Here is a 26,419-nt window from a genome sequence, read left to right as displayed (position 1 = left end):
TTCACCATCAACCTGTTTTTAAATGAGACCACTACATAAATGTTTCACTGCCCCACGGCACGGGGGCATGTAACTGTCTTATAGTTTTTAGCAAAGACTTTATATTATTTTCTCTTTTTGTGTAACTGCCGCGCGGCACTCTCACATTTATGTAACCTTGAAGTAGACTGTTAATCAAAATGAACGCTTTGTACTTCTCTCCACTGGCATTAAGCTACACATGCGCATTCTGTAAATTTCATTTCTTATCTAAAAGTGTCATTTTTACAGAAATGAAACTTATGTAGAAAATCTGCCTAGCAATAATTATGTAAAAGAAAATTATCCTATCTGTATACTATAGTTAGTGTCATAGAGGCAGTCCAACAAACATTTATAAAAGAGGCAAAAAAGCAGGAAGCAGCAGAGACGACAACTGGAAAACTCTGTGGGCCTGATCACCCCGCAGACCGGTTCTCAGCCTCCCCGCCTGGGCGTATCCCAGCGAAGATAAAGGCCTCAGAAATCCGACAACTGACAACGATTCACTGTGTTACAGTATTGCTTTGTGTTTCCCAATTATGAGCCGTTGACCAGTTCTGGGACTTAAGGAGCCGGCAGCCGCACCTAGCTTTGGACTTGTTCCACTGTTGGAACGCAAGGGCTGGCTCTGGAACCTCGTGAACCAACGGACACCCTATAGAATATCCCATTCATGAGCTGTTGACCAGTTCTGGGACTACGGAGTCGGCAGCTGCTGGCTCTGGAACCCCGTGAACCAACAGACCCCTTTAGTATCCGGCATACTGTAACTGAAGAAACATCGGAGACTCCGCTTCTCGACTGCCTCTCATCGTAGCTTAGACAGCATATCTACGCTCGCTATACTTGTATTTACTGCAACTTCGTTCCAACCAGCCTCCCCTCTTACTTGTAAGAGGGTGAGGCCAGGTGAGTGAATAAATCTTTTTATTTTACTCTATATCTACTCTGTAATAACTTTTATAACTAACATTCCATATCAATGAGCCGTTGACCAGTTCTGGGACTTAAGGAGTCGGCAGCCGCACCTAGCTTTGGACTTGTTCCACTGTTGGAACGCAAGGGCTGGCTCTGGAACCTCGTGAACCAACGGACACCCTATAGATTAAGAGACACTAACTACTTACTCTAAGTCGTCTACTTGTGCCAACTCGGCGAACCTCGAGGGCGGCTAAGAGCTACCTCAATTCCGCCCCACAAGCCGCGCGCTCGCACAACTCCGCAAAGCCCGCGGCTCCCCTAAGCGGTGCCGGAGCCGCTAGCCCGGCATTTCGCCACAGTCACCTTCAACCTCTCCCGCATACAGCATACACGCTTTCTCCTACCTCACTGCTGAAACTCTCACCTGTCTGTCCCCTTCTCACTTCAGTCTTCTTTGCTTCTCATCTTTCCAGAATGCCACCTCCAAAGTCCCACCAGCCACCTGCATTGAGCACCCGCTCCTCTTCTCCGAGTCCTTTCACAGTCTCCTCTCTTTCCATGCTATATTCAGGTTTCAAAGGCCCGGGTTGCCCTGTTGGTAAATTAGTGTTACCCTAATGCAATCTGAATTATTTCACTGGAGTAAGAGAATCTAAGCTTTTGTATTCCACTTACAAGACCCTTGGTTTCTCCTGCCTCTCTCTAAGTCAGATGCTGGGGAGTGTTGCATCGCCTCATCTTCCATTAGGTTCAACAGAAATCCAGGCACTCTGCATTCCACTAGATGGAGACCTTAGACTGCCTCTTCTTTAGGCCCTACGTTTGGTAAAAGTGCTGGGCACATTCGCAGAATTACAGATATAATGAACAATAATGAATAAAAAGATACATCTGTGCACAGTTCAATTAAGCTAGACCCTACACTCTTGAGGACAAGGACCGTTTGTGCACCCTAGTGCACCTAAGAGCATTATCAGTATTTAAGTACAGGAATAGAGAGTGCAACCTATGCAACTGCATTTATGGAAAAAAGTGCTTCCTTTCCTATATCTTCCATTGCATTATGTGAGATATTTTGCAACACTATTCAGAAATAAGATCATGAAGCACGAGATCCTGAAATAATTCATATACATAAAAAGCAAAAGTTAAAGCTTCTGTGGGAACCTTTACCATGATTATCCTTTCTGATAAGTTCTGAAAATTGCACTGAACATGAAAAGAATGAAGTGGAAACAGCTCCCTGATTGGAGGAAGTTGTGCTGTGATAAAATAGTGCTCACGGTCTGGTGTCTGTGTCCGAGGCCTGCTCTACACATCACATTTATGCTGCCACTGATATGTTAATTGTGGCATGAATGTGTAAGGCTCCATAAAATGGAAAACCTGTCTTAACATTGTTCCACATACATTATATGTTTTTCAAGGGGAGGGGTTGAAGGTGACCAGTGCTGCTCAAGTTCTGAGCCAAAGGCTAGGGACAGACATCTGACTTGGAGAGAGACGTTCAGTGCACATAAACCAGTTTCAAAAGGGCCAAATAATAAAATATATTATTCAAGTTTATGTCTGGTTATATGGCACCTTAAATTGAACATGTGACCAAACCAACAATTAGGTGATTGCTGGCCTTGGCCCTGATCCCAGCCTTGTGAGCACCCAGCTTTCAGCTTGCAGGTACAGGGAGAGCCAAGGATCATGATCATCATCCCAACTGCAAGTAGGGTACAACTGAGATCTGATCTCAGAATGCACCTTCTGCCATGCACAGGAGGCATGATTATTGAGAATGGGGATCAGATCACCATCTCACATTTAAATGAATGCTTGCCAGGGGCCCAAGATTTACATATGGGCTATGAAAACCTTCTTGAGCCCTGCCTCAAAGGGTTCTCAACCAGCTCACTGCTTCATCCCCACATTAAAGACAGAGTGGTTTTGCTTCATTTGTATCATTCCCAGCTCATCCAGATTTAACAATTTAAGTGTAAGGGGTTGAGCCTATAGCATATATGCAGAAAGCACTGGTTTTAAAGTTTTTGATGATTTGCCTCCAAATTGCATCCTGCTTATAATGGCCTCCAACAATCCCATGCAACAGGGCCCTTCCCTGCCCTCCTTCAAATTCCCTAGTAAAATTCACTTCTGGTGTAAAGTTACCTATCCTTTGTGATGAGATCACAGATTGTCACCTTCATTTTACAATGCTTTCTACCATATTACATGTCAGACACTCAAGGCAGAAATCTTGGACCTGAACTTATTCTCTACCATTAATAGTACTTTAGTCCTGTTCAAGGTGAATGCCCTGAGCATCTCAGTGGTTTGGGTCCCTATCAGACTATAACACTACTATATAATCCATCACAAGTCACTGCAATGAGGCAAAAATATAGAGGTGAACTCCAGATCCCAATTTAAAGTTCCAGCAAATGGAACTCATCAATTCTAAACAATTTTTGTTTTGATTGAGGTCATCCCAGAGATAAATGCAAGACTTGGGTGAGAGCCATATCTAACCTGCACTTTCCAGTACCCTGAAGAGCTCTGATCACCTACAGCTCCCTCCAAAACAGGAGATTATTTTTCTTAGGGTAAAGTATGTTGTTACACTTAGCCCATACTAAGGGCACTTAAAACACATATTGTAAAGTTTGTTAACTCATACTAAGTGCCCTCCAAGTGCCTCAAAGTTATATCACTTCAGGTGAGGGTTAAACTCTGAATCATTCTACCTAGCTCGTACAAGAGAAACTTCAGTCTGCTCCAGAAACAAAGTGAGCAATTTGAAGTCCTATAGCATCCCAGGAGGCATTGCTTCCAGTATGCTGCCATCCCCACCCCATCCCTTAAAAATCAGGGATAGGGCCCAGGTGTCCTGGCTCCTAGCTATGCCCCTGCTCACCAGCCCTTTAGTGGCAAGTCAGGGCTGTGCAGGCAAGAAATGGTATTAACCCTTGTAACATGAGCAGTCACATGTTAACTTTAATGCAGCTTAACATTCACTGATCTAGTATGGCCTAAGTATAAAGTTACATGTTACAAGTTCTCCATCTAGCCCCAATATGAGAGCTGCCTCTTGGCTGAGAAACAGTAGAGTGAATCAGGATCCTCTACAGCTCAAAAAGCATAAAGTTCCTGCTTTTGGGACCCAGGGCTCTGTAGTTAAGGGCTATAACAACTCTCATTCTCATATCTTGTGGAATGGACACGGGAAAAACTTGGAACCTACATTCACCAACAGGCTACTTACCTCCACTGCTCAAAACAAGCTCATCCAGAGCTTCTATAGCTTAGCCCACTTTCCACACCCCCAGTTCAAATCCTAGAGAAGCCCTCAATTATATGGTCATCACACATTGACTAGTACACACAGCACTGAAGGAGAGAGCTCTAGAGATTAAAGCATGCTGAAGCTATGTAGCAGCAAATCATGCCTCTATTGACAGGATACAGTGTGAGATTTTAACAAACCTTCACATGTGAGAGTTACATCAGCCCCTATTTTCCTTTTCATCATATTCTGCATTGTTTTATTGAGAGAAAAGAAATAGCTTTTCAGTGGAACCCTCCAGTGTTGTGAAGCATCAAGTACAACAGGCCCTTACTTCTTGATGTTGGCTCTGGATTAGGGGAGAAGGAGAGGAGAACCCTTTTGGTAGGAACACCAATATTAGTCCTGCACCTTAAGTGCCATTCAATTCCCCTTCCTGGTCTGCTTTCTGCCCTGCTTAATCTGCTGCTCTGCTTTCTGCCCTTTATCTCCCCCTAATCTGCTGCTTGCTCCACACAGAAGTATCCCATACATGCTGCAGATCGGCCACGCCTAGAAGGTGCTGCAACACAAATACAATGTCCCCTGTTCACTACAAAAAATATGGAAATCACCTACGCTTACCTAGCCGAGTCCCAAGTCAGTGTTTGTGATGCACAAATGAGCCAGGCCTATCGACAACCATATTGTAACTCCAGTTTCTTTAAGGGGGAGGGTGGTGCTCAACTTCTCCGGCCCTGCACACCAGATATACAGGCCTCACCTGTATACTGGCACATGGGGTCCCCTGTCATCTGGGCCAGGAGGCTTCTCATGGGTCTGGAAATTTGGCTGGCAAGGAGTGATGGCAATGTTAATTGTCATGGTTCTTGGAGCAATTAACGCAGTTATTGCTCCCCCATCGCCAAAATGTAGACTCATGGGAAGCCCCATGGGCCAGAGTTTGTTCCAGTGTTTTAGGGTGCTTTTGCTTTCTATTAGGGCTGTGTGAAGTTTCAGTAGCCTATTCAATTCAGAGGAGATTCAGCCTGATTTGTGCCTCTTTGGTACTTCCCACCAGGGTAGAGGCAGGCACAGCCAGAGAAGCTGAAGGAGAAGCCCCCATGGCTGTCCTGCCTATCCCCATCCCCCACCCAGCCCAGCCTCCTGGCACTTTAAAAAAAAAGAAAAAAGAGCCCCACACTCACCAGCTCTGGCAGCAGCCATTGGGGCCTCTGAGGGCTCATGGCAGAGCCCCCCTGCACAGCGTGGGACATCAGGGATCACCCCACCCCACCTGGCACCTGCACGACAGCTGTTGCATAGCGCAGATGCAGAGCGGCTCAGCAGGGCACCGCGCACTCTCTGGGAACTGGGGCAGCTCCAGCAGTCACCCAGAGCCCAGAACTGCTCAGCCCCAGCTCCCAGACAGTGTGTGGTGCCCTGCCAAGCCACACTGCACCTGCACCATGGGGCAGGTGCCACAGGGGAGACAAGTTGAGGGGGGCAATCCCCACTGCCCTGCATTGTGCAGGGGGGCTCTGCCATGAGTGCCTAGAGACCCCAATCACTGCTCCTACAGCTGGTGAGTGCAGGACTTTTTTTCTTTTTTTTCTTCTTTAAGTGCCAGGAGGCTGGTCCATGCAGGGGATGGGGATGGGTAGGACAGCCATGGGGGCACTACAGCATTGCCTACAATATTATAGCAACACAAAAAGCTTGAAAGATTCATGGCTTCACTAACCTTAGAGGTAACTATTGCCTCCAGGCTTCTAAAATTTGTGCCATCTTTCAACAGAGGTAAAAATGCCCTTTGGTTACTATACCATTCCTTACTGCCAGAGGGCAAAGGCACTCTGCATTTCTAAGCACTAACACTTCTCATGCCCCTCCTCCCAATAATGAAGCAATGAAACCCATTACAGACATCTGTACAGTGCATGCTATACCAAAAGGCAAACATGATCATATCACAGCTGTCAGACTGGGGACTCAGAAGTCCTAATACATGCTGTTACCATGGTGCTTTTCCTCCCACTCTCAGATTATTACAAGCAGAATGGGCTCTGACGTACAATGAGGCAATTTTATTGTGAGGGTTTATTTCTTTACATGAAGCTATGGGTTTTTAAAGCAGAAATCCAGGTAATTATCTGAAGTGATTTTCACAGTCGAAGACAACACTTTACGTTAGAGGACTAAACTGGTATATGACACATGTGCTTTTCATGGCAGAGTCAAGCAGCCAGAGGCTTCCCAAATTCTCTAACCAATATTATGCATCTTAAGGCCTCTTTCAGAGGAAAAAAAAAAAAAAAACGAACATATTCAACCAACAGGATTTGCATCGTGAGACATAAGTCTTTATTTATGCTTTAAATACTTAAAACACAGGAGCTGTATTTTTATTTATTTATTTTTACAAGGATAATACCATGTTTCCAATGAAAAATAAAGTGATTAGGGAGTCAGAATCAAAGATTAGCAACTAAGGAGATCCTAAGCTGTGATCAGGGATCAGGTTGTATACAGGGCATCCTTTCCAGCCAACATACAAGCTCCAGTACAGTATCACGTACAGCTTCATAATAGGATCACCACAGTTTACCATGTGCTTTTAACAGCAAAATAAAAAAAAAAAAAAAAAAAAAAAAACACACTGGCATTTATATGTTGATTTGGATCTGCATTACAGCCCAGCTGAAATACATGGGCAGCGCAAGCCTCTCATCATTCAAGCTCACTGCAGACTTGACACTGCAGGGATGGCACACTACATTCTCAATCTATAGATTAGTTTTGCGGCATAAGTTCTCAAATGTTAACCCCTTTTTAGTTAGAACTTTGATTCTGGAGCCCAGATTACAACAACCAAGATAACAATTTTACCATGTCACTGCACAGTAACCCAGTTTAACCCATTACTATGGTAAGTCTAATTGCTGACTAGCTCTGTGACCTTGGGCTGATTTCCAATTTCACCAACCAAACTCAAGAGTTAAGTAAATGCATGGGAAAAAAGTAATTAAAACTGAATGAGCGTTTTTGGTGAATTTCTTCAAAATTTTGGGGGGAAAAAAAAAAATTCTTTGACCTGCTCTCAACCTCAAATAAAAACAAGAAGGTCCTGCAGCAGTAACATCTTATAGGAAACAATGGTCTAAAATAGAAAAAGTTACATGGCACTTGTGTTGAGAATCAGATCAATTATAAAATCAGTCAATGAGATATCAGCTAAACTTAAATTAACTGCCTTATTCATTTGCTGTAGGACGTTACCTCTCAGCTCATGAGTTGGGATGTTGGCATTGATGTATCCTGGATTTTGACCCCAAAAAGTCAAGACTAAAATTATAAAAGCTAATGAAGCTTTGAAGTACTAATCATTAATTATGTATATAGCTATAAAGAAGCAGCCCAATTTTGAAACAGGTGTGCAAATAACTGTCAATTTAAAACCAGTACCTAAACTATATGACTGCTCCTGCTTAGACAGAGAAATATTAGAGATGAAAGTCCTATTTCATCATTTAAATTACTTAGTTATAAGCCCAAAATCTTTCATTGCTTTTTTCTTAGTCCTTACTCTGGCAAAATTTTATCTGGCTTCTATAAGGGCAGAAGCACTTATAAAATAATGAATTAAAGTAATCTGAGAAAGGAATCCCTGGCTATGTCTACACATGTGCTTAACTGTGGAATATACTAACTAGCAATGGAGTAAAGTGTCATTGTCTACACATGTGATGTTATTAGGTCACAGTAAACTAAATTAAGCTGGCAAAAGTATTGTTGGGGACAGTACTATTTTACAGTAGGGTAATTAACTGCAATTAAAACATACATGTAGATGCTGACCACAGGTGTAAATTGCATCCGGTCAGCCCAGTCAGCAGAGGGCCAAATTCCTGCCTACCATCTAGCCACATGGCTCTGCAGTTCTAGCATTTTTGTGCTCCAGCCAGCCCCCCTGCTGCCCAATGCCACCATCTGGAGCCTGGGGCATGAGCAGCCCTGGCATAAACTGCTCTGCTGTGGCTCAAATTGCTGCTGCCCTAGGCACATGTGTAGATGCTGCACCTGGGAGCAATTTATTCTGACAAACTGCTCTGGAGTTTATTGCTTCAAATTAATTGCACATGTAGATGCATCCTCTGAAATACAAGTTCTTTTTCTGTAATTGCAGTTCAAATACCAATTTTTGGGCTTATTTCAGAGATGGCTCCCTAAAAAGATGGGATGGATCACCACATGCAGAGGATGAATTTGTCCCCCCCGCAACTACTATGTTCAGGGCTGTCCCTAGTGGGGGCGAATCAGGGCAACTGCCCTGGGCCCAGCACTTTGAGGGGCCCTGCAGACAGCGCCATACAAGCCACTGCTGAGGCTGCTACGTGCTGCCACTGCCGAGCACCACTGGCTCTGCCACCACTAAGCACTGCCAGCTCCAGCCACTTGCACACACACATGAACACACTGATATGCCCCAGGCCCCACACATCCTTAGGGACAGCTCTGACTACATTAATTAGTCTTTCAGAAAGAGCCATATAGCACCAGACTTGCAACTCACATTCTGAACTACTACATTTTTGCCCCATGCAGTCTCAATGACAAATGATCCTAACCAACTATTTTGTTTTCTATGTTTTCTAAGTACATATCCCACTGTTCCCAGAAGCAGTATATTTTCGGTGATTTGCAAAGATCAAGACCTTCAGAAGTAGAAGGACCGTCTAAGTTATTTCAGTCCTGACATTGAACAAACATAAATTGAATTGCTTTTATTCAAACCTGTAGCGAGCCCTGCTCAAAGCATATGTAATCTAAAATTGTAGAAAGCATGAGAGACCCATCCGGAGTATCTGTACACAGGTGGAGCTCATATTTAGAAGTGCTGTGAACCCAGAGCTCACACTGAAGTCAGCTAGGATCCTGGGTGCCTAGCAACTCTAAACTTCAATCAATCTAGGAAAACTGCTAGTTTTCTCACGGCAAACACGAAGCAGTAATACTAAGTATTTTCTGTTTATATTAAAAATAAGGTTAATTAATAATCCATCCTGATACAAGTAGGTAATTATTTTAAAATCTGATACCTGCATAAAATTGGCCACTACATAACCAGTCTCTGAATTCAATAATAAATACAGTTGGCTAAGGCTAATCAACCTGGCAGAAAAGTTTAGTAGCTCTATCCATCTATGAGGTTTGTGATGCTTTACTGATAAAAGGAGGAACTTTCTTACTGTAAGGATGGTTCAGCATTAGAACAGGCTACCTAGAGAAGTGGGGGGGAGGGGCGGGGGGGGAAGTCTCAACTTGTTTTCTACTCTAACAGGTAAAAAAATGCAATATGGAAACAGTTCAATGTCTTTAGTCATGTTACAGCCCTTCGTCTTATTAGTGGTGTAAAAAACCAAAATAGACCACTGGAAGATTGGCTCCCTGAGCTGCAATTCGTGTTTCTAGAGCACACAGGAGTGAAGGGGATGAGGGGAAGATAAGTTAAGTTAACCCCCTCCTACTGACAAAGGTCATTGTCAGAAAAAGCGACAAACTGTAAATGTTACTGGATTAAATACAAAACCTTCATCTGTAAAGTCTCAATCCTTGCTCTGAATGAAAAGCAGTCTACAGCATAGTACGTTTTGCAATGCAGTACATCAGCTGCCTTACCACTTCACAGTTTTTTTTTTTTAATTGTCTGCAGACAGTGTTGCATCTTTATTCCAAGTATTTGGAAAGGGTCATCATTTGGGGCTTTAATGCAGGGATGGGGGGACTACTGCCACTGCTGGCCCGCAGAGCAACCCTTGCAAAGCCAGCAGACCAAGTTAAGGGAGCCCACCCCTGCCCCAGCCCTGGCACAATCTATGGGCAAGGCAAGAGCCCTCAAGGGGACACTAATGCCAGGAGCCTGGGCAACAAGCAGGAGGAGCTCATCCTCCTGCTCAGTGCAAAGAATTATGATGTCATTGGGATAACGGAGACCTGGCGGGACTCCACCCATGACTGGACCACGGGTATAGAGGGCTATACCCTGTACAGGAGGGATCGTGTTGACAAAAGGGGCAGGGGTGTAGCTCTCTATGTGAAGGAAAGCTACATGTCCCTGCAAGCTGATGTTGGCGACCAGCATGGACAGCTAGAGACCCTCTGGGTAAAAATTCATGGGGAATACGGCACAGGGGACACAACGGTGGGAGTCTACTACAGACCTCCCACTCAAAGTCCTGAGCTTGACCAGGAGTTTGCCCCGGAACTGACTGAGGCCGCTTGCTCCAGGACCTTGGTTGTCATGGGTGACTTCAATTACCCGGACATCTCGTGGGAAGATCACTCAGCAAAATCCGAGCGGGCGCAAAGCTTCCTCTCGTGCGTGGATGACCTCTACCTGACTCAAGAAGTCTATGGGCCAACAAGAGGCAAAGCGCTGCTTGAACCGGTACTGGCTACGGGGGACGACCTAATCAGCGACCTAGTGATCGATGGGAAGCTGGGTGACAGCAACCACGAGCTGATCACCTTCACCATCCGCCATAAAGCTGACAAGTCAGTCAGCAACACAGAAGTCCTTAACTTCAGAAAAGCCGACTTCGACAAGCTCAAGAGGCTTGTCGGTCAGGCCCTTAGGGACCATGACCCCAGGGAGAGGGGAGTTCAAGAAGAGTGGTTGCTTCTCAAGGAAGCGACCCTCAATGCACAAGCTAAATCTATTCCAACACAGAGGAAAGGCAGCAAGAAGGCACAGCAGCCCTCCTGGCTCTCCAGGGACCTAGCAGACCTCCTACAGCTAAAAAGGAAAGCCTATAAAAGGATGGAGGACGGGATTCACCTCCAAGGAGAATTATTCTGCGCTGGTCCGGTCCTGCAGGGAGCAAACCAGGAAAGCCAAGGTTGCAACTGAACTCCAACTAGCTTCAAGCATCAAGGACAACAAAAAGTCCTTTTTCAGATATGTGGGGAGCCAGAAGAAAAGCAAGGGCAACATTGGACCCCTGCTAAACCAGATGGGGCAACTGACAACTGACACCCAGGAAAAAGCCAACTTATTAAATAGGTATTCTGCATCAGTCTTTCATCAGTCCCATGGGATGCCCATGCCTGCTATGGGACAGGGAGATCCGGGTGATGGGGATCCCCTACCCTCCATAAATGCTGACCTCGTGAAGGAACATCTTGACAAGCTGGATACCTTCAAGTCAGCCAGCCCTGACAATCTGCACCCCAGGGTACTCAAGGAGCTGGCGAGCGTCATAGCCCAGCCCCTGGCACGGATCTTTGAAAACTCCTGGCGCTCTGGTGTAGTACCCAAAGACTGGAAGAAGGCCAATGTGGTGCCGATCTTCAAGAAAGGGAGGAGAGTGGATCCAGCTAACTACAGGCCCATTAGCCTGACTTCTATCCTGGAGAAGATCTTAGAAAAGTTTAAGGAGGCCATCCTTGAAGGACTGGCCCAGGCTAACATCCTGAGGGATACCCAGCACAGGTTTGTTGCGGGTAGGTCTTGTTTGACCAATCTCATTTCCTTCTATGACCAGGTGACCTATCACCTGGACAAGGGAAAAGAGATTGATGTCATATATCTTGACTTCAAAAAAAGCTTTTGATCTGGTATCCCATGATCACCTCTTGGCCAAACTGGCTAGTTGTGGCCTTGGCTCCACCATGATCCGCTGGCTGGAAAATTGGCTCCATGGTCAGACCCAGAGGGTTGTAATTGATGGCAGTCACTCATCGTGGTGCCCTGTGACCAGTGGGGTCCCTCAAGGCTCTGTCCTTGGACCCATACTGTTCAACCTCTTCATTAATGATGTGGACATTGGAGTCAGAAGCGGACTGGCCAAGTTCACTAATGACACCAAGCTTTGGGGCAAAGCATCCACGCCAGAAGATAGGCAGGTGATCCAGGCTGACCTGGACAAGCTCAGCAAATGGGCAGACGAGAACCTGACAGTGTTTAACACCAAAAAATGCAAGGTTCTCCACCTTGGGAGGAAAAACCTGCAGCATCTTTATAGGCTCAGCAGTGCTACGTTGGATAGCACTACAGAAGAAAGAGACTTGGGGGTCATCATTGACCACAAGATGAACATAAGCCTCCAATGTGATGCTGCAGCTAGTAAAGCGACCAAAACACTGGCTTGCATCCATAGATGCTTCTTGAGCAAATCCCGGGATGTCATTCTCCCCTTGTACTCAGCCTTGTTGAGGCTGCAGCTGGAGTACTGCGTCCAGTTTTGGGCTCCACAATTCAAAAAGGATGTGGAGAAGCTTGAGAGAGTCCAGAGGAGAGCCACGCTCATGATCAGAGGTCAGGAAAACAGATCTTACGATGACAGGCTGAGAGACATGGGACTCTTTAGCCTGGAAAAGCATAGGCTCAGGGGTGATCTGATGGCCACCTATAAGTTTATCGGGGTGACCACCAGGATCTGGGGGAACGTTTGTTCACCAGAGCGCCCCAAGGGATGACTAGGTCGAACAGTCACAAACTCCTGCAAGACCATTTCAGGCTGGACATAAGGAAGAATTTCTTTACTATCCGAGCCCCCAAGGTCTGGAACAGCCTGCCATCAGAGGTGGTTCAAGCACCTACACTGAACACCTTCAAGAGTAAAATGGACGCTTATCTTGCTGGGATCCTATGACCCCAGCTGACTTCCTGCCCTTTGGGCGGGGGGCTGGACTCGATCTCCCGAGGTCCCTTCCAGCCCTGATGTCTATGAAATCTATGCAAGTCAGTAGTTTGAAGAAACATTTCTGTCCCTCTAACCTGCTGTGCCTCTAAGTCCTCTTTTGCCAATATATCCCACCCCAATTTAAAACTGAATACCTAATCTGCAAGTTACCTGTGCTAGCATACAATGAAGGGAGTCATATGGTAATTTGGTAGAATTAATTATTGGCTCTTTGTATTGCCTGAAGACAGAAAACAAAATTAAATTCAGACAAGTTAATAACAGATATTTGAAGTCAATTAAGAATAACCAGGTTGGCATATTCCTGTATAAAGTACTTTTGTCATACCTATATTATGGAATACTAAAACTAGCCAAAACAAACAAAACAAGGACAGTTGTTATTTAAAACCAGATAGGAAAAAAACAACTGTAGATAAAGATGATCTCCAAGGCTAGGGACGGACATTAGAGAAACTGGTTTAAGTGAATATCAGAAACTGGTTTAAATCTGTAATAGAGCAGACATTCAGTGCACATAAACCAATTTCAAAATGGCTGAAGCCAGTTTGAAATAAGCCTGGTTGACTGTGTAGACTTAACTGATTTGGCTCAAAGCGGTTTATGCAATGTCTGTCCCAGACCCATTCCTGGTTTAAGATAAACCAGATGCCCGCAGCATCCCATCTGGGTGGGGTGCTCTGCTCCAGAGCTGGGCTGGCCCCACTGCTGTGCTCTCTAGCCAGAGCAGAGACAGGACCTGGAGAGACACGGGGCACCACAGCCCCATTAAGACAGTGTTGGCAGGGAGGGGCTTAATTCCTCCCTCCTTCCCCCACTGCAGCTGGGGTCAGCCTGTCCCCCAGGGAGCAGAAGGGAGGAGGCTGCAGCCATGGCCCCTGGGGCTGGCAGACCCCTGCTGCAGGGCAGAAGAGACTAGAAGGGATGGAGGGAGGAGTTAACCCTTCTCCCTGCCCCCTTCACCTTAAGAAGGGCCATGCCAGGATGGTTGTCCTATGGGGCAGGGGGCTGTTCCCCTTGCTCTTGCTCCTCCTCCCCCCCAGGGCAGGGAAGAAGGGCTCTGTGGGGCACTGCTCCTCCTCTTCCCCCTCCCACCCCAGCACCGCCACCACAGGGCTGGGGTAGGGGAGCTCTATACAAGGCCACTTCTCCCTGTGCTGAGCAGTAGTTTCTCCCCTGCTGCACTTGCGCAGCCCAGATGGGACAGCCTGGAACCAGCACAGGGTGAAAAAAAGTAGGGGAATTAAACCCTTCTGGCCAGTTCAGCCCAGACTGCACCCCCCTTTCCTGCAGTCAAGGAAGGGCACACTGTAGGACCCCCAGCTCTTGGCCTGAGCAACTGCAGGCAAGTGCCTGCATGTCTGTTCTGTTACAAACTGGTTCAACCTAGGCAGGTTACACTAGCCTGCAAAAGGTTGAACCAATTTAGGCTCTGGCTTCTTGGAAGTCCATCCCTAGCCTAAAGATTAAAGTGAAACAGAAAACAGGACTAGCACCACAGAGCATTTCACAGACGAATGTAACGTTCTGGAAAAAAACAAATTGGTGCTCAGAGGGCAGAGCTGTGAACATGACTGAGGGGTTCCCAGGTGGGTGGCAATGGGGCTTTAAAGAAATTAAACAAAATATGAGGATATGTTCAATATGAGGTAGGAATGAGACACTTGAGCTCTGTCTGCTGCCTCACCTGAGTTTAAGGCCAAATCTTCATGGTTTGGCCTCCACTTCCAGTCTTAAAACTCAGCTTGTCTTCCTAAAACTCACACTAGCAATCAGTAATCAACATTTCTTAGCATTACACAGCAATATAATAGCATTATAGCTCATCTTATTACATGCTAAACTTATACTATAGGTTAACCTATGTCCAGACAAAATCAGAAGTATTGTAATACATAAACTACACTCACTGTAATCAGCAAATCTGATGGCGGGGGGGGCAGGGCGCATTTTTCTTTATTGAGCCCAAACCCAATTTAATTACATGACATACCTTTTAAGTTCTGTTTTTAAAAACACAATCATCCCGTTTATACGGTATATAATTTAAGAGACTATTTTCTAAATAATCTTAGTGATGCTGTGTCATTTACTGTTTATGAGAAGACTGATGGGCTCTAAAAGGTCAGGCTGTTTCTTCCTCCCTTATATCACCACAAGCAATAAAGGTTCTCCAGGTCAAACTATAAACCTGTCACACTTGAATAAACCCACTGAACTCTAGATGGGTTGCATAGTTTTAGGCAAGTCTCCTAACTTCTTTGCATCCTTGTAGAAGAAAATATGTTGTTGCCCACACCTCCCACATCCCCCTGACAAATCACCAAGATGGGTAAAGGACTTTTAAGCTGTCCAGTGTTATCAACTGAGGATACAATATGAAGGAGTAATGGCACTTAGTGGTGGCAATGATGCATAAAAAGTAAATGAACAGAAATACAATTAGAACATGTAGTTTCTAAACGGAGGAAGTTTAAATATTGACCTCCCCCAGTGATATTGGTACAGAGCCACTTTTCAGAGCAGAGCTACTCTTTGAATACAATAGACTGATATTTCATAAAGTAGATTTTTATACACAAACAAACAAACGCTGGAAGTCAGATGCACTTGCATCCTGTAGCAATCTGTAAGCATTTGATTCCAAGCTCCTTCATACCCTTTGTAAAATTCCAACCTAAAATGTATCTTGCTACCTTAAATTATTGCTTGCAACATGAAGCAATAACTCTAATTTAGAAACAAATCGAAACCTAGCGACTCTTTCAAGGGATTCTTGGCTGTTCTTCCCTGTAACCATTTGATGCAAGGTCTCTTCCCTCTTTTTGGAAACTAGATACACATGGTAGACTTGCTACTCAATCTTTTTCTACATGCTTTGAAATTCCTATTTAGTTATTTACAATACTGAGAGTCCCTTCATAAGATCATGTATAAAGAGGAGCATCTCCACTGACACACTAACATTACAGAATCTGCCTATGAAAACCTCTGCAAGAATCATACATTGATAGTTTCAGATGATTCACTCCAGCATGAAGTTAACTGCATTTAAATAAAAGTCTGCCCACTTACCTGTCCTGGCAGCTCATGCTCCTATTGCAAGACACAGCGCTAAGACAGTGCTGAATAATACACAATGGATGGTGCCTATAGAGGTGGTGGAATCTCCATCCTCGGAGGTTTTTAAGGCCTAGCTTGACAAATCCCTGGCTGGAATGATAGAGTTGGGGACAGTCCTGCTTTGAGCAGGGAGTTGGACTAGATGACCCTGAGGTCCCTTCCAACCCTTCTAGATCTCTTTAAGAAATGCTTAGATACTTACCTTGCTGGGCTGACTTTCTACCCCTTGGGCAAGGGGCTGGACCCATTTATTTTGTAAGAGCCCCTCCAGGCCTAACGTCCATGACATCTATGAACCCTAATTTTCTATGGTTCCAAGGAGACATCCCTGGGAAAACAATGCAATTAGGGCATTCCTCCGTGTCAGTTGCCTTCCTGCGGTTCCTTCAGGGACAGAGGGTAGCCACTAGCTACATATACAAGTGAATTGCAACAAATTTGCTGCTGGCTCAGGTGTATAGGCCCCACAGAAGTAGGGTATGGATCTATTATACTATTAGTCACTCCCACCCCCGAATAACTACTTGCAACTGAAGGGCATAATGTACAGAACCTGCTTCTGGCTATGCTTCTAGGCTCATAAACTGCATAACTTATTGAGAGTTGTACAGCTTCTTAACACCCTGTGACTTAGAGAACAAGCTCACTCAATCAAGTCCTGATGTGAAGACACCAGTCCTCCTAAAATCAGCTTCACCTCTTCAGAGAGAAGTGGGTTTTGGGAAATGTTCATAGGGCAAGCAGCTGTGAAAACTGGAGACTACTCCATTTGGCAGAAATTACCTCAGATGCAGTTACCTGCGTTAGTCTGAAATCAAGCGGAAAGCAGGGTAGATTTGTACCTTACAGACTAACCAAAGTAGGTGTGTTCTCTCATGCACACACCACAGGCTTTCATGGGCTGAAGTTCACTTCATCAAGTTAACTCCCCAAGAGAAGTACAAGTAAGAGAAATTCACTGTATATGTTCCTACTAATTTAGTCCCAGTTGGTTTTTTTCCTAACCTTATATACAGTATTAAAATCACAGGTATGTCACAAAATCTGACTCTTAGTCATTTATTTTTCACACCAGCTCCAGGCTGCTGGTATTTCTCAGATGTGAGAGATAGGGGGCATAGAGCTCTATTATTTCATGTAGAACAATAGAAGAACCTTTCCTGCTGCTGAAAGCATTTCATAAAAACACACCAACCTCTCTCCAACAAATGGAACAAAAAGCACAAAGCCAGTAAGTGCTCAGAATACCCAGAAAGAAAGATTTATTGATTTGCTCCAGAACTTAAGTACATAACAAAGTTAGAAGGTTATAAGGATGGCCAACATTGGCTCTGGTAAGTATGAATTGCTCCTGACATCATGTCATAGAAATCAACTGACATGTTACATTAATTTGGGGGTAGCAGGGGAAGCACTTTGGAGGATTAGGATCCAAAGTGACCTTGGTAAAACAGGAGAAGTTACCTGAAAGTGCCAAGTACTATCCTTAGGATGGAACAGAGTCACATGCACAAATACAAGTTAGGTGATAACTGGCACTGCAGTACTACAGGGAACAAGACAAAGCAACAAGACTACGCACAGATACTGCAACAGGAGAAAGAAAGTCACTTCACTTGAAGTGTGACAATTCAGTACTAATAAGGCTTCACCTGGAGTGCTGTATCTAAGTCATGGACACTGCCCATGTATTTTCTGAAGAGGCTAAATTCATGAGAACAAAATCAGAGGCCTAGAAAACACAGTCACAAGGAAAGGCTTAATAGCATTTAGCATGGAGAAGAGGCCAAAATGTGTGGGGGTCACAGGGAGGAGTGGAGTTAGAAAGAGAAAGAAATGGGAAGCTGTTAATCCTGCAAATAAAATAAAGGGTAGTTAAAAAAGTTGGCAATAAGGGGGGGGGGAGCTTTTCTAGCCCCCCCTCCCCCCAGCAAGATACAAAACTTGCAATTCAAAAACTAAAAAAGGGGCTGTCTACATCTACAAGTTACTGTGCATGCACACGCACTCATACCTTTGTCCCGCAGAATCTGCTCTGCATGTTCTACAAGCAGTGAGAGGTGTGATGGCACAAAGCGGCAGCAGCGCGCTTTTGAATTAAAGCATCTCCAAGGTTCATTTCACCACTTGTACAGCTATGCGCATCACAGCACCAGGTGCTTTTCAAAGCACCTGGTGCTGTGGCATTTACATGTTTAAAAAAAAAAAAAAAGCTACACAATAGGACCAGGACACACATTTTAGGTAATGCTACTGTGCAGTAACACAATTCTACTACTATGCATTAACATAGATTTTACCCACTGTGCTAATGTACAGCAGAATTAGCCTACTGCACTTGAAGCTTCATGTACAGGTGGGCTAAAGGAAGTCTACATTGAATACTAGCAAGAACTTGAAAGTATGAGGGTGGTCAACTATTGGAATGAGTTGCATAGAGATTGTAGAACCTGTGGAATAGTGCAGTTTAAACCAACGTACACTTTGGTGAGCTTTAGACAAAGATATCCCAACTCAAGTGAGAAGTTTAACCAAGTGACCTTTATCAGTTCCACCGTCCACCCTCTTTTCTGTGTAGAAGCCTGTGGTGATAACCAAGATAAGGAGAAGGAAGAGTGATGAGAATAGAGTATTGAACCCTCAAGATGGTAATTGAATTGTTCCTCTCTCCTTTCTGTGGCGAATACAGATATACTAAAAGCAAGTTTCTAGTCACCTTGAGAGGGGGTGGAAGGGCAGGGAGGGAAAGAGAGATAAAGTGCAACCCAGAACTGGGTAAATAGAAAAGAAAAAAAAGCAAGCATATGCATGGACCACCTCACCCCTCCCACCCCCCAAAAAAACAAAAAAAAAAACAAAACCATCAACCAAAAAGCCATAACTGAGACTCACTTTGCAGCCAGCATGAAGCTCCCATGCTTACTTAAGGATACTAGGAGTCTTACAGATTGAGAGAAGCAGGTTACCCCATGCCTTTTCTAGGCTTCCTTGATGGTTCCTCAGTTATGAGCTATTATCAGTACCAGATAGGACACTTTACTGGATGGATGTGCCTACTCCTATTCAGGACATTTCTACTGGGACGAGAATATTTCACCATCTCAGCAGTGCATCTAGATAAGCCAACCATTTCTTCCCAGTATCTGGAAGGCCCCAAAACGGAATGTTAGTTTATGCAAGTTAACAAGTTAGTAGTACAAATGAGATTTGGATAGAGACCTAGTCCCAGATTTACTTAAGATTTGTGATCCCACAACTTGAGTTGTTACATTTGACCTACTACATTACAGAAGCTTCTAATCCTAAAAGCTCTCTCTGGGATCTGCAGTGCTCAAAACATGCCTATAAATTCCAGAGCAATGTCAGCTACAGTACCATCTTACCAAGTAATGTATGGAAAGTCATTTTAGACGCAAGTATTATTTACCTAATTCTTTATTTAGAAAGTTAGAGAGGGTTAAAAACCTAGAGAGGAAAAAAAAGAGACATGAACAAGCTTAGTAAAGCTCAATAAATAAAAGAAGCAGAATCTACTTCAAGACTTCTGGCACAGAGGAGGCAAGTCAATGATTTCATCCAGGGTAGAAAGGAAGCTGGCAGTTGATTGTAGCAAGTCTGGAAGAATTAAAAAAATAAGGTAGAGCAGGTGAGTCTCAAAACCCAATCATTTGGAAGAAACACCTTACACAAGCAAACGCACCTCAGTTTCACATATTGGAGATAGTTTAAAAATAGAGCTAGCAATTGAGAAGTTTCAAAATCTCAGTTATTTGCCTGACAGTTTAGAATTTGCTTGAACTAGCAAGAAAGCTACAAAGATCAGGGGGTCCCCACCATCCCCTTTGATTTGTTTTATTCAGAAAAAAAACAAAACAAAACAAAACACCACACACAAAATGCCAGACAGGGGGTTGAGGGACGTGCAACTGGACCTCTCCCTCCTCTCCACCCCCAGTCTGCAGCCGTGTACAGCCATTTGTAGCTTTATTGCTAGTTCAGTCTCTTCAATCCATAGGTGTTAACAATCCATCCATTACACACACACCTCCATACAAAAGAGGACCTTTTCAATAGTGTTGTTGTTTCACTATGCAAGCCTTCTGTCTGCAGTTTTACTGTTTGTTAGCCGTCCCTGGTAACAGGCAGTACCAGGCTCTTTCACCCCTGCAGACTGTTTTTAGCTACAACTAAAAACATTACATTCAGGTGTAGAATTAACAGGCGGTCACATGTTAGAGGCAAATGTTAAGATATTCAGAATGCCTAGATTTTGTTCTATAAGTCTAAAGTAACTGATGTACATTTAAGTCTGACTACAGGACTAGTGAAACAAATTTTTTTAACCATTTTCTTGCACTGAAGTTTAATAGAGTACCTAACAAATTAGCAGACATTCCAATAAGGTTGTTTTTTTAACTCTGATATCAAAATGAATAAGTAGTCCTAGACCCCTAGAAAATTAGTAATACTTCTAGTTTCTCTTTAAATGGAAGGAAGGGTGGGGAAAGAGAGAGTCATGTTATAGATGCTGTGGAGCATCTCTTCATATCTTACCCCCTTCTCAAAATCCTAGATCTGCCCATGACCACACACACAGACTAGAAGGTGGGGGGTGTGGCAAAGTTCTAGCATGAAGACAGACATCCACAGCATTAAATTAAGCTGGTGTTGCCATGGAGCAAAAAAAAAGATACACACATTAAAAAAAATAAATAAAAATTACTAGAAGTGCTTAGTACCTTTAGATTTAGTAAGATGCTGCATATCATTTTCAGGATTCATTTTATTGGCTTGGCCACATCTCAGGGACAGTTGGGGGGGGGGGGGGAAAGAGAGCATGCCCATTCCAGTAATATAGCATCCCAGTCATTTGAGTCAGGGCTCTGTGCACATCCCTCTTCTTTTCACAAAGACACTGTGGAAACCAAAACCTAGACAAGTCCTCACTTACCACACTCCCATGAAATTGGAGACAGCTTCATAGGTGATGGGACCAAGTTTACAAGTCTGTCAGAGGACTTTTCTTCAAATACCATAAGAGGTACACCAGTCAGGGACATGTCACTTAGTCTGTGTTCTTCAGGAACTTCAAAACTCTCAAAGTCTGTTCAGGAAAGTTAGTTTCAGTCACATTGTTACTTTTAAGTCATACATTATCGCTGAGCACATTAAGTTTGTCCATTAGCTTTGGAAATTTTTGGAAGGCTGACTCGTAAGAGGCTACTAGGGACTATATTAGTCCAATAGACCTTAAAAATGTATGAACTGACAGATGTACAATGTATTGACACGCTATTGTGCAATATTTGTGTGCCTTTGCCCAAAGTTAGTTGATTGTAGTTAATATTCACTAGGATCTAGGAAGCTATGGTTGTTGTAGTACAGGGGCCAGCAATGTTTTTGGGTTGACTGCTGTAAGCAGCCTGGGCTCTGGGCAGGGCCAGGGAGCAGCCTGGGCCAGGTTCCCAAGCAGCTGCACCAGGGTCTAGAGCTCCAGTTGTTAGCAGCAGCTGCAGGCATACTTGTGGCAGCACAGCTGGGAAGGGGGAGGAGCACAGGTAGGATGGCCCCTTCTCCACTGCAGGCTGGCACTGGCTGAACATATAGGGGCAGTGCAGACCCCACCAGGACCCCCCAGACTGTGGAGACAAGAGCTGCAGCCAAGGTTTATGCTACTACATGGCAGTGGCCTGGCTCCCAACAGTGGGAGCAACAGCTGGGGCTGGTAGTGTGGGTTGGCCTGGCTTAGCCTAGTGGTGCTCTGGCACAAGACAGCCACCCTCATGGCACCTTGTTGTTGTTTGTGGGTTTACAGCTGCCTGCCACATCCAACCTGGGCTCCAGGCAGCTGCTGCTTGACAGGACCAAAGCTGCTCACAGTAGGGCTTGCCACCTCCCTGCCACCTACTGCAAACAGCCTAGGCTTCATTGCTGGCAACACTGCCCAGAGCCCAGGCTAGAAGTGGCATGCTGAACAAAATGGCCTCATGCGGTATGCTCTGACATATGCCAAGGAGTTAACAACTCCTGTTCTAATAGCTTTGGTATAGCTATGATGGCAGTAAGTGACCCCAAACACCATTTTGGAAGTGTCAGTTTGTTTCATGAGCTCACTAACATACCTTCAAGAGAGGAGCAATGAAAGAGATCTTACCCCATACCTCAGATATTGATGGTATGGTTTCTAGGGCTGGGGGGCATAGTTGCATGCCTGGTATGACACAGCACACTGTTCTTGTACCAGCTTGTAGCCCCAGACTCAGCATATTGGGTACAACCACCACAGCAATTAAGACCGACACTGCTGGGGCAAGTCTCCACCTCCCCTTCACCCCACCCCTCCCAGACCTATGGGGAGGCTTACCCCCTCACATAGTGTGCACCTTTATGTTCCCCAGCTAGGTTTTTTTTTTTTTGGGGGGGTGTGATAGAGATGCGTGGGTTATGTGAGAAAATAACATTTAAGTGAAAGCTGCAGTGTCCATCATCTACCTGGTCATAGGGTATCCAGGTCACTGCTCTTAGAGAGACTGGACATAATTTGAAGGCATTAGATTTTAAAGTAAAACAAGGTTAGCCTCAAAGTCAAGGTGTATACTTCAGGCAATTTAAGAGCTCAGAACAATATTAGGGACAGATAGTTTAGTGTTACTGAGTTCTTACCTAGAGGGTTGTAGGTAAACAAGTTTTCAATATCTGGGTAGGTTTCTTCAGGGACTGCATTGCAACTTCCCACTTCAGTGGCCTTTTCAGTAGTACTCTGTAAATAAATAAAAATAAAATATATATTAGTTGAAGGAATACTAGGTTCTTAAGTAATGACTTTAAAGGGCAAACTGGATAAGGGGCTTGTGGTCATGCACACAGGTGTGGGACTCCAATATATAATCAAAAGGCAAGGGCAGTGGTTCCAATTTGGTTGCTAGTTTGCTGTAAGATTATGTTCAGTAATATGATCCCAGCAATATATATGGGTTCATGGAACACAAACCAAAAACAAAAACACCACACAACCTCATTTTACATAGGTCAGAAAGATCACATGGATCATGACCTCAAACTAGAGTCACTCTTCCCAACCTGGCTGCCAGCAAAGATGCTGTCCCCTGCATCTACCATTGGGGGGGGGGGCAGCAGCAATATCTAAACATGCTTCTCTCTTGTCCTAATCCCTAGGGCCAGACTTAAGCATGCTTAAGGATCTGCATCCTGCTAAGGACTCATGTACCTACCTTAGTCACAAGCTGCTTTTGTGTTTTTAAAGTTTCTTTCTTTTTTGTGGATTGCAGAGTCCTGTTCACATCTCCTAGAGCTTTTCTGAGAGACTTGGATGCGACTGGAGTTGCATTAATTGTCTTTCTAACAAGGGGAGTCTGCACCTGTGATCTTTCAGACAGAACTTTTCCTGCTGCAGGGAAAAAAGTTTGAAGATTCTTTACATGCTTTGCAAATACCACCATGAGCCATTTCAGTACTTTCTGCTTAAGGAGGAGGAACTAGTTACAGTTAAAAAAGATTTCTATATAGGGATAAAGTTTTAACCTTGGAGAACTATTTCCTTGTCACTCCACTCCCACAAATAGAGTAAGACTGCCTATAAAAAGATAGAGCCCCCTGGAAGCCTTTGAAGGAGAAAAGGGTTGCAGAAGAACAATGAATATAGGTTCCAACAAGAGTCTACATGTTACTTATATTACTCAGGCTTCCCACACCTCCCTTGCCAGAAATAGCAAGCCAGGCACATTCCTGGTTTATTTTAAATGTTTTGTTGACTCTCTTAAGAGTTCAATTTTTAAATGCAAAGGTGCACACTCACATGTTGAAGGCAATCTTAGTCGATCCTTAGAAGTAGCACCAGCTTCTCCATTCTCCTGGTCTATGAATATAAGGGTTGCCATGTTCAGATCATGGAAACAACTTAAAAATAAGAGAGTCACATGAGAATATAATAATACCTCCTCCCAGTTCAAGAAGTGCAACAGTTGAGACCTGCATGATGAGAGTATCTTTTTAATGTACTTCTGCATTAGTACTCTCATGACAAAAAATGAAATTGCATCTATACAGTTATACCATCTTTCTGAAAAGTTGACTCGGGTCTTCTTATCGCCATATTGTTTAAAAGTACTACTCAGAATGGTTTACACATAAATACATTGCAACTTGATGGCACCTGGCCCGAGCATAGCCCAGCCTAGGCCCTGCCAGAAACAGCCCAATAGTAGCATCCTGTCCCACACCACACAGCTCCAGGGGCGCACATCCCCATACCCTCCCAGGCTTTATGCAGCAGTGGGAGCTGCCACCCCCTCCCCCTGGGGAAGCTGCACCTCCATCCCATGCTTCACCCCAGCTACCACCGCTATGCACACCCCTGGGAGGGCATGTATCCCCAAATCTGCACATGGAGTAGGACTGGCACCAGGCTATTCCCAGCAGAGGCTGAGCCAGCCTGTGCTGGGGGTGGGTGGTGGCAGCAGTAGTAGAAGGGGGCTATAGCAAGTTTTGGGGTGGCTGCAGCCCCTTCCAGCACTACTGCCACCTGCCCAGAGCACAGCCTAGCCCAGCCCCTGCCGAGACCCCAGCACAACCCTGACCCCAGCCCACAGCAGCATCTCACCCTACCTACACAGATCATGGGGCACATGCCTCCCTCCCTGCACTCTTGGGGTGCATGCAACAATGGGAGCTGCTCCCATGCAGCTCAGTCCAGCATCCTGCCCCAGCTCCTCCCCTACCCCCATCACTGGGGACTCAATTTGCCCCCCTCTCCCAGGCAATTCCTTCACAACACATTTACCAGCCAGACCTGGCTGTCTTCCTGGCCACTTACATGCTGTGCTGCAGCTCCGCACATGCACATGCCATTTCAGTCACGTTAGGTCTGCATACCCTCTAGGGTATTTTTAAGTACCCCTAGGGGTATGCGTAACCCCAGTTGACAGCCACTGAGCTAGGCTGCTTAGTTACATGCGCTGAACTGCTAAAGCAGCTGCTGTTTTCAGTTAGGAAATCACAAGCAATTGACTCAATTTTAGTAGAGATGCACTGATACGTTGGTCCAATATTGGATTGCTACCAACATGAGGAAAATTGTCTATTGGATATCAGCCTTATGGGGCTGATAAATGCCCGTGCTGCGAGCTGGCAGTGTGGAGAGCTGCCTCCAGCTGCTAAGTCAGAAAGGGAAAGGGGAAGGAAGGAAGGAAGGGGGGTGGGGGGGGAGACAACACAGATCAAAGCCCCCCCGCAGTGAGGGAGGGGGCAGGTGTGGCCCAGCCAGGGTAGGGAGGGGGACACAGGCATAGCTCATGGAGGTGGGGGGCAGCTCCTGCCATTGCTCTGCTCCCAGTCCCAGACTGCCACCCAGCCTGACCCAGCACTTGGGTGGAAGCAAGGCATTCAGCCAGGGCTATGCCAGGTGGTGGCACAGGGCTGGGAGCAGAGCTACAGCAAAGTTTGGGGTGACTGCAGCCTCTTCCCAGCACTGCCAGAGCCTGCTCAGAGCCCAGGGCCCTGTTGAGAAGAGTCCCAAGCAGTGCAAGCTCCATCCCATATCTGCCACCTGCCCCATGCCACGCAGGTCCAGGGGCACACCCCTCACCAGGAGCACAAGCAGCAGGAGGAGCCACCCACATCCCACAAGCCGTGGCTCCATCGTGCACCTCCCCCACCAGGGGGCAAGGATCTGCCCCTTGCCTCCCCCTCCCCTTCTCCTTCCCTCACAACTGGACTTACCACCTGAAGGCAGCCGTATAGGGCTCGTATCAACCGCTATGCCTCCTTAAGTTTCAGCCCCATAAACCTCTATCTGTGCACCTCTAAACCTTAGCAGTCCGATTTATTCAGCAGTGAACCGCTTGCCTGGCAGCGCACTAGTGCGGGGAGTCTTGGCTGTGGAAATGTTGACAAAGCTTCCAGCCTCGCGCCAGAGCAGTGCAGGCCGCCACCCGCCTTGGGGGCTTCTGCCTGACAGCCGAGCTACCCCCTTCCCTCCACGTCGGGACTGCAGCTCTCTCGAGTGTCGCCCGGGACAGGCGCCGCCAGTCCCAGCCAGCGGAGCCCGAGGCACGACCGGGCGTCGGGGCCTGCGCTGGGGCAGCGCGTCAGCCCGAACCTGGGCTAGGCGGGAGCACCGGGCGCGAGTTTTCCCCTCACCCCCGGACAGCGCAGCGACGATTACCGCTCACCCAAAGGCACCCCACAACCTACCCCACACACACTCTCACCTCTACAAACGGCAGCCAGCGGGAACGCTTTTAAACATCAACCGCGCCTCCCATTGGCTGCTTCGCTCGGGCGCCCGATTGGCTGCCAGGCCGCGCCGCCGCGGGTGGGGCGCGTCGCTGCCAACGCGGAAGTGTTGTGCGTGCTGTCAACCGGAAGTTGCGTGTGC

General features: G+C 45.7%; 1 protein-coding gene across 4 annotated transcripts; it reads right to left on the bottom strand.

Moving 5' to 3' along the window:
* Positions 1 to 19,440: 19,440 nt before the first annotated feature.
* PTTG1 (PTTG1 regulator of sister chromatid separation, securin) lies at positions 19,441 to 26,389 on the bottom strand. 4 transcript variants are annotated; one of them, XM_090064764.1, is made up of 6 exons: positions 26,253 to 26,389; positions 23,840 to 23,940; positions 23,256 to 23,431; positions 22,687 to 22,783; positions 20,975 to 21,127; positions 19,441 to 19,638 (listed from the first exon to the last, which is right to left on the bottom strand). In XM_090064764.1, the coding sequence occupies exons 2-6, from the start codon at positions 23,919 to 23,921 to the stop codon at positions 19,559 to 19,561; spliced, it is 588 nt and encodes a 195-aa protein (XP_089920890.1). In that variant the 5' UTR covers positions 23,922 to 23,940; positions 26,253 to 26,389; the 3' UTR covers positions 19,441 to 19,558. The 4 variants fall into 4 exon arrangements, with proteins under 4 accessions (XP_089920890.1, XP_089920889.1, XP_089920891.1 ...); XM_090064763.1 differs by lacking the exon at positions 26,253 to 26,389 and adding an exon at positions 25,762 to 26,246; XM_090064765.1 differs by lacking the exon at positions 26,253 to 26,389 and adding an exon at positions 25,888 to 26,246.
* Between the last annotated feature and the right edge of the window lie 30 nt (positions 26,390 to 26,419).

Source organism: Crocodylus siamensis, chromosome 10, assembly GCF_052110815.1.
Source record: "Crocodylus siamensis isolate JL-2025a chromosome 10, ASM5211081v1, whole genome shotgun sequence".
NCBI lineage: Eukaryota > Metazoa > Chordata > Crocodylia > Crocodylidae > Crocodylus > Crocodylus siamensis.
The sequence above is the reverse complement of the archived record's forward strand: the minus strand, read 5'-3'. Positions and strand labels throughout refer to the sequence as shown.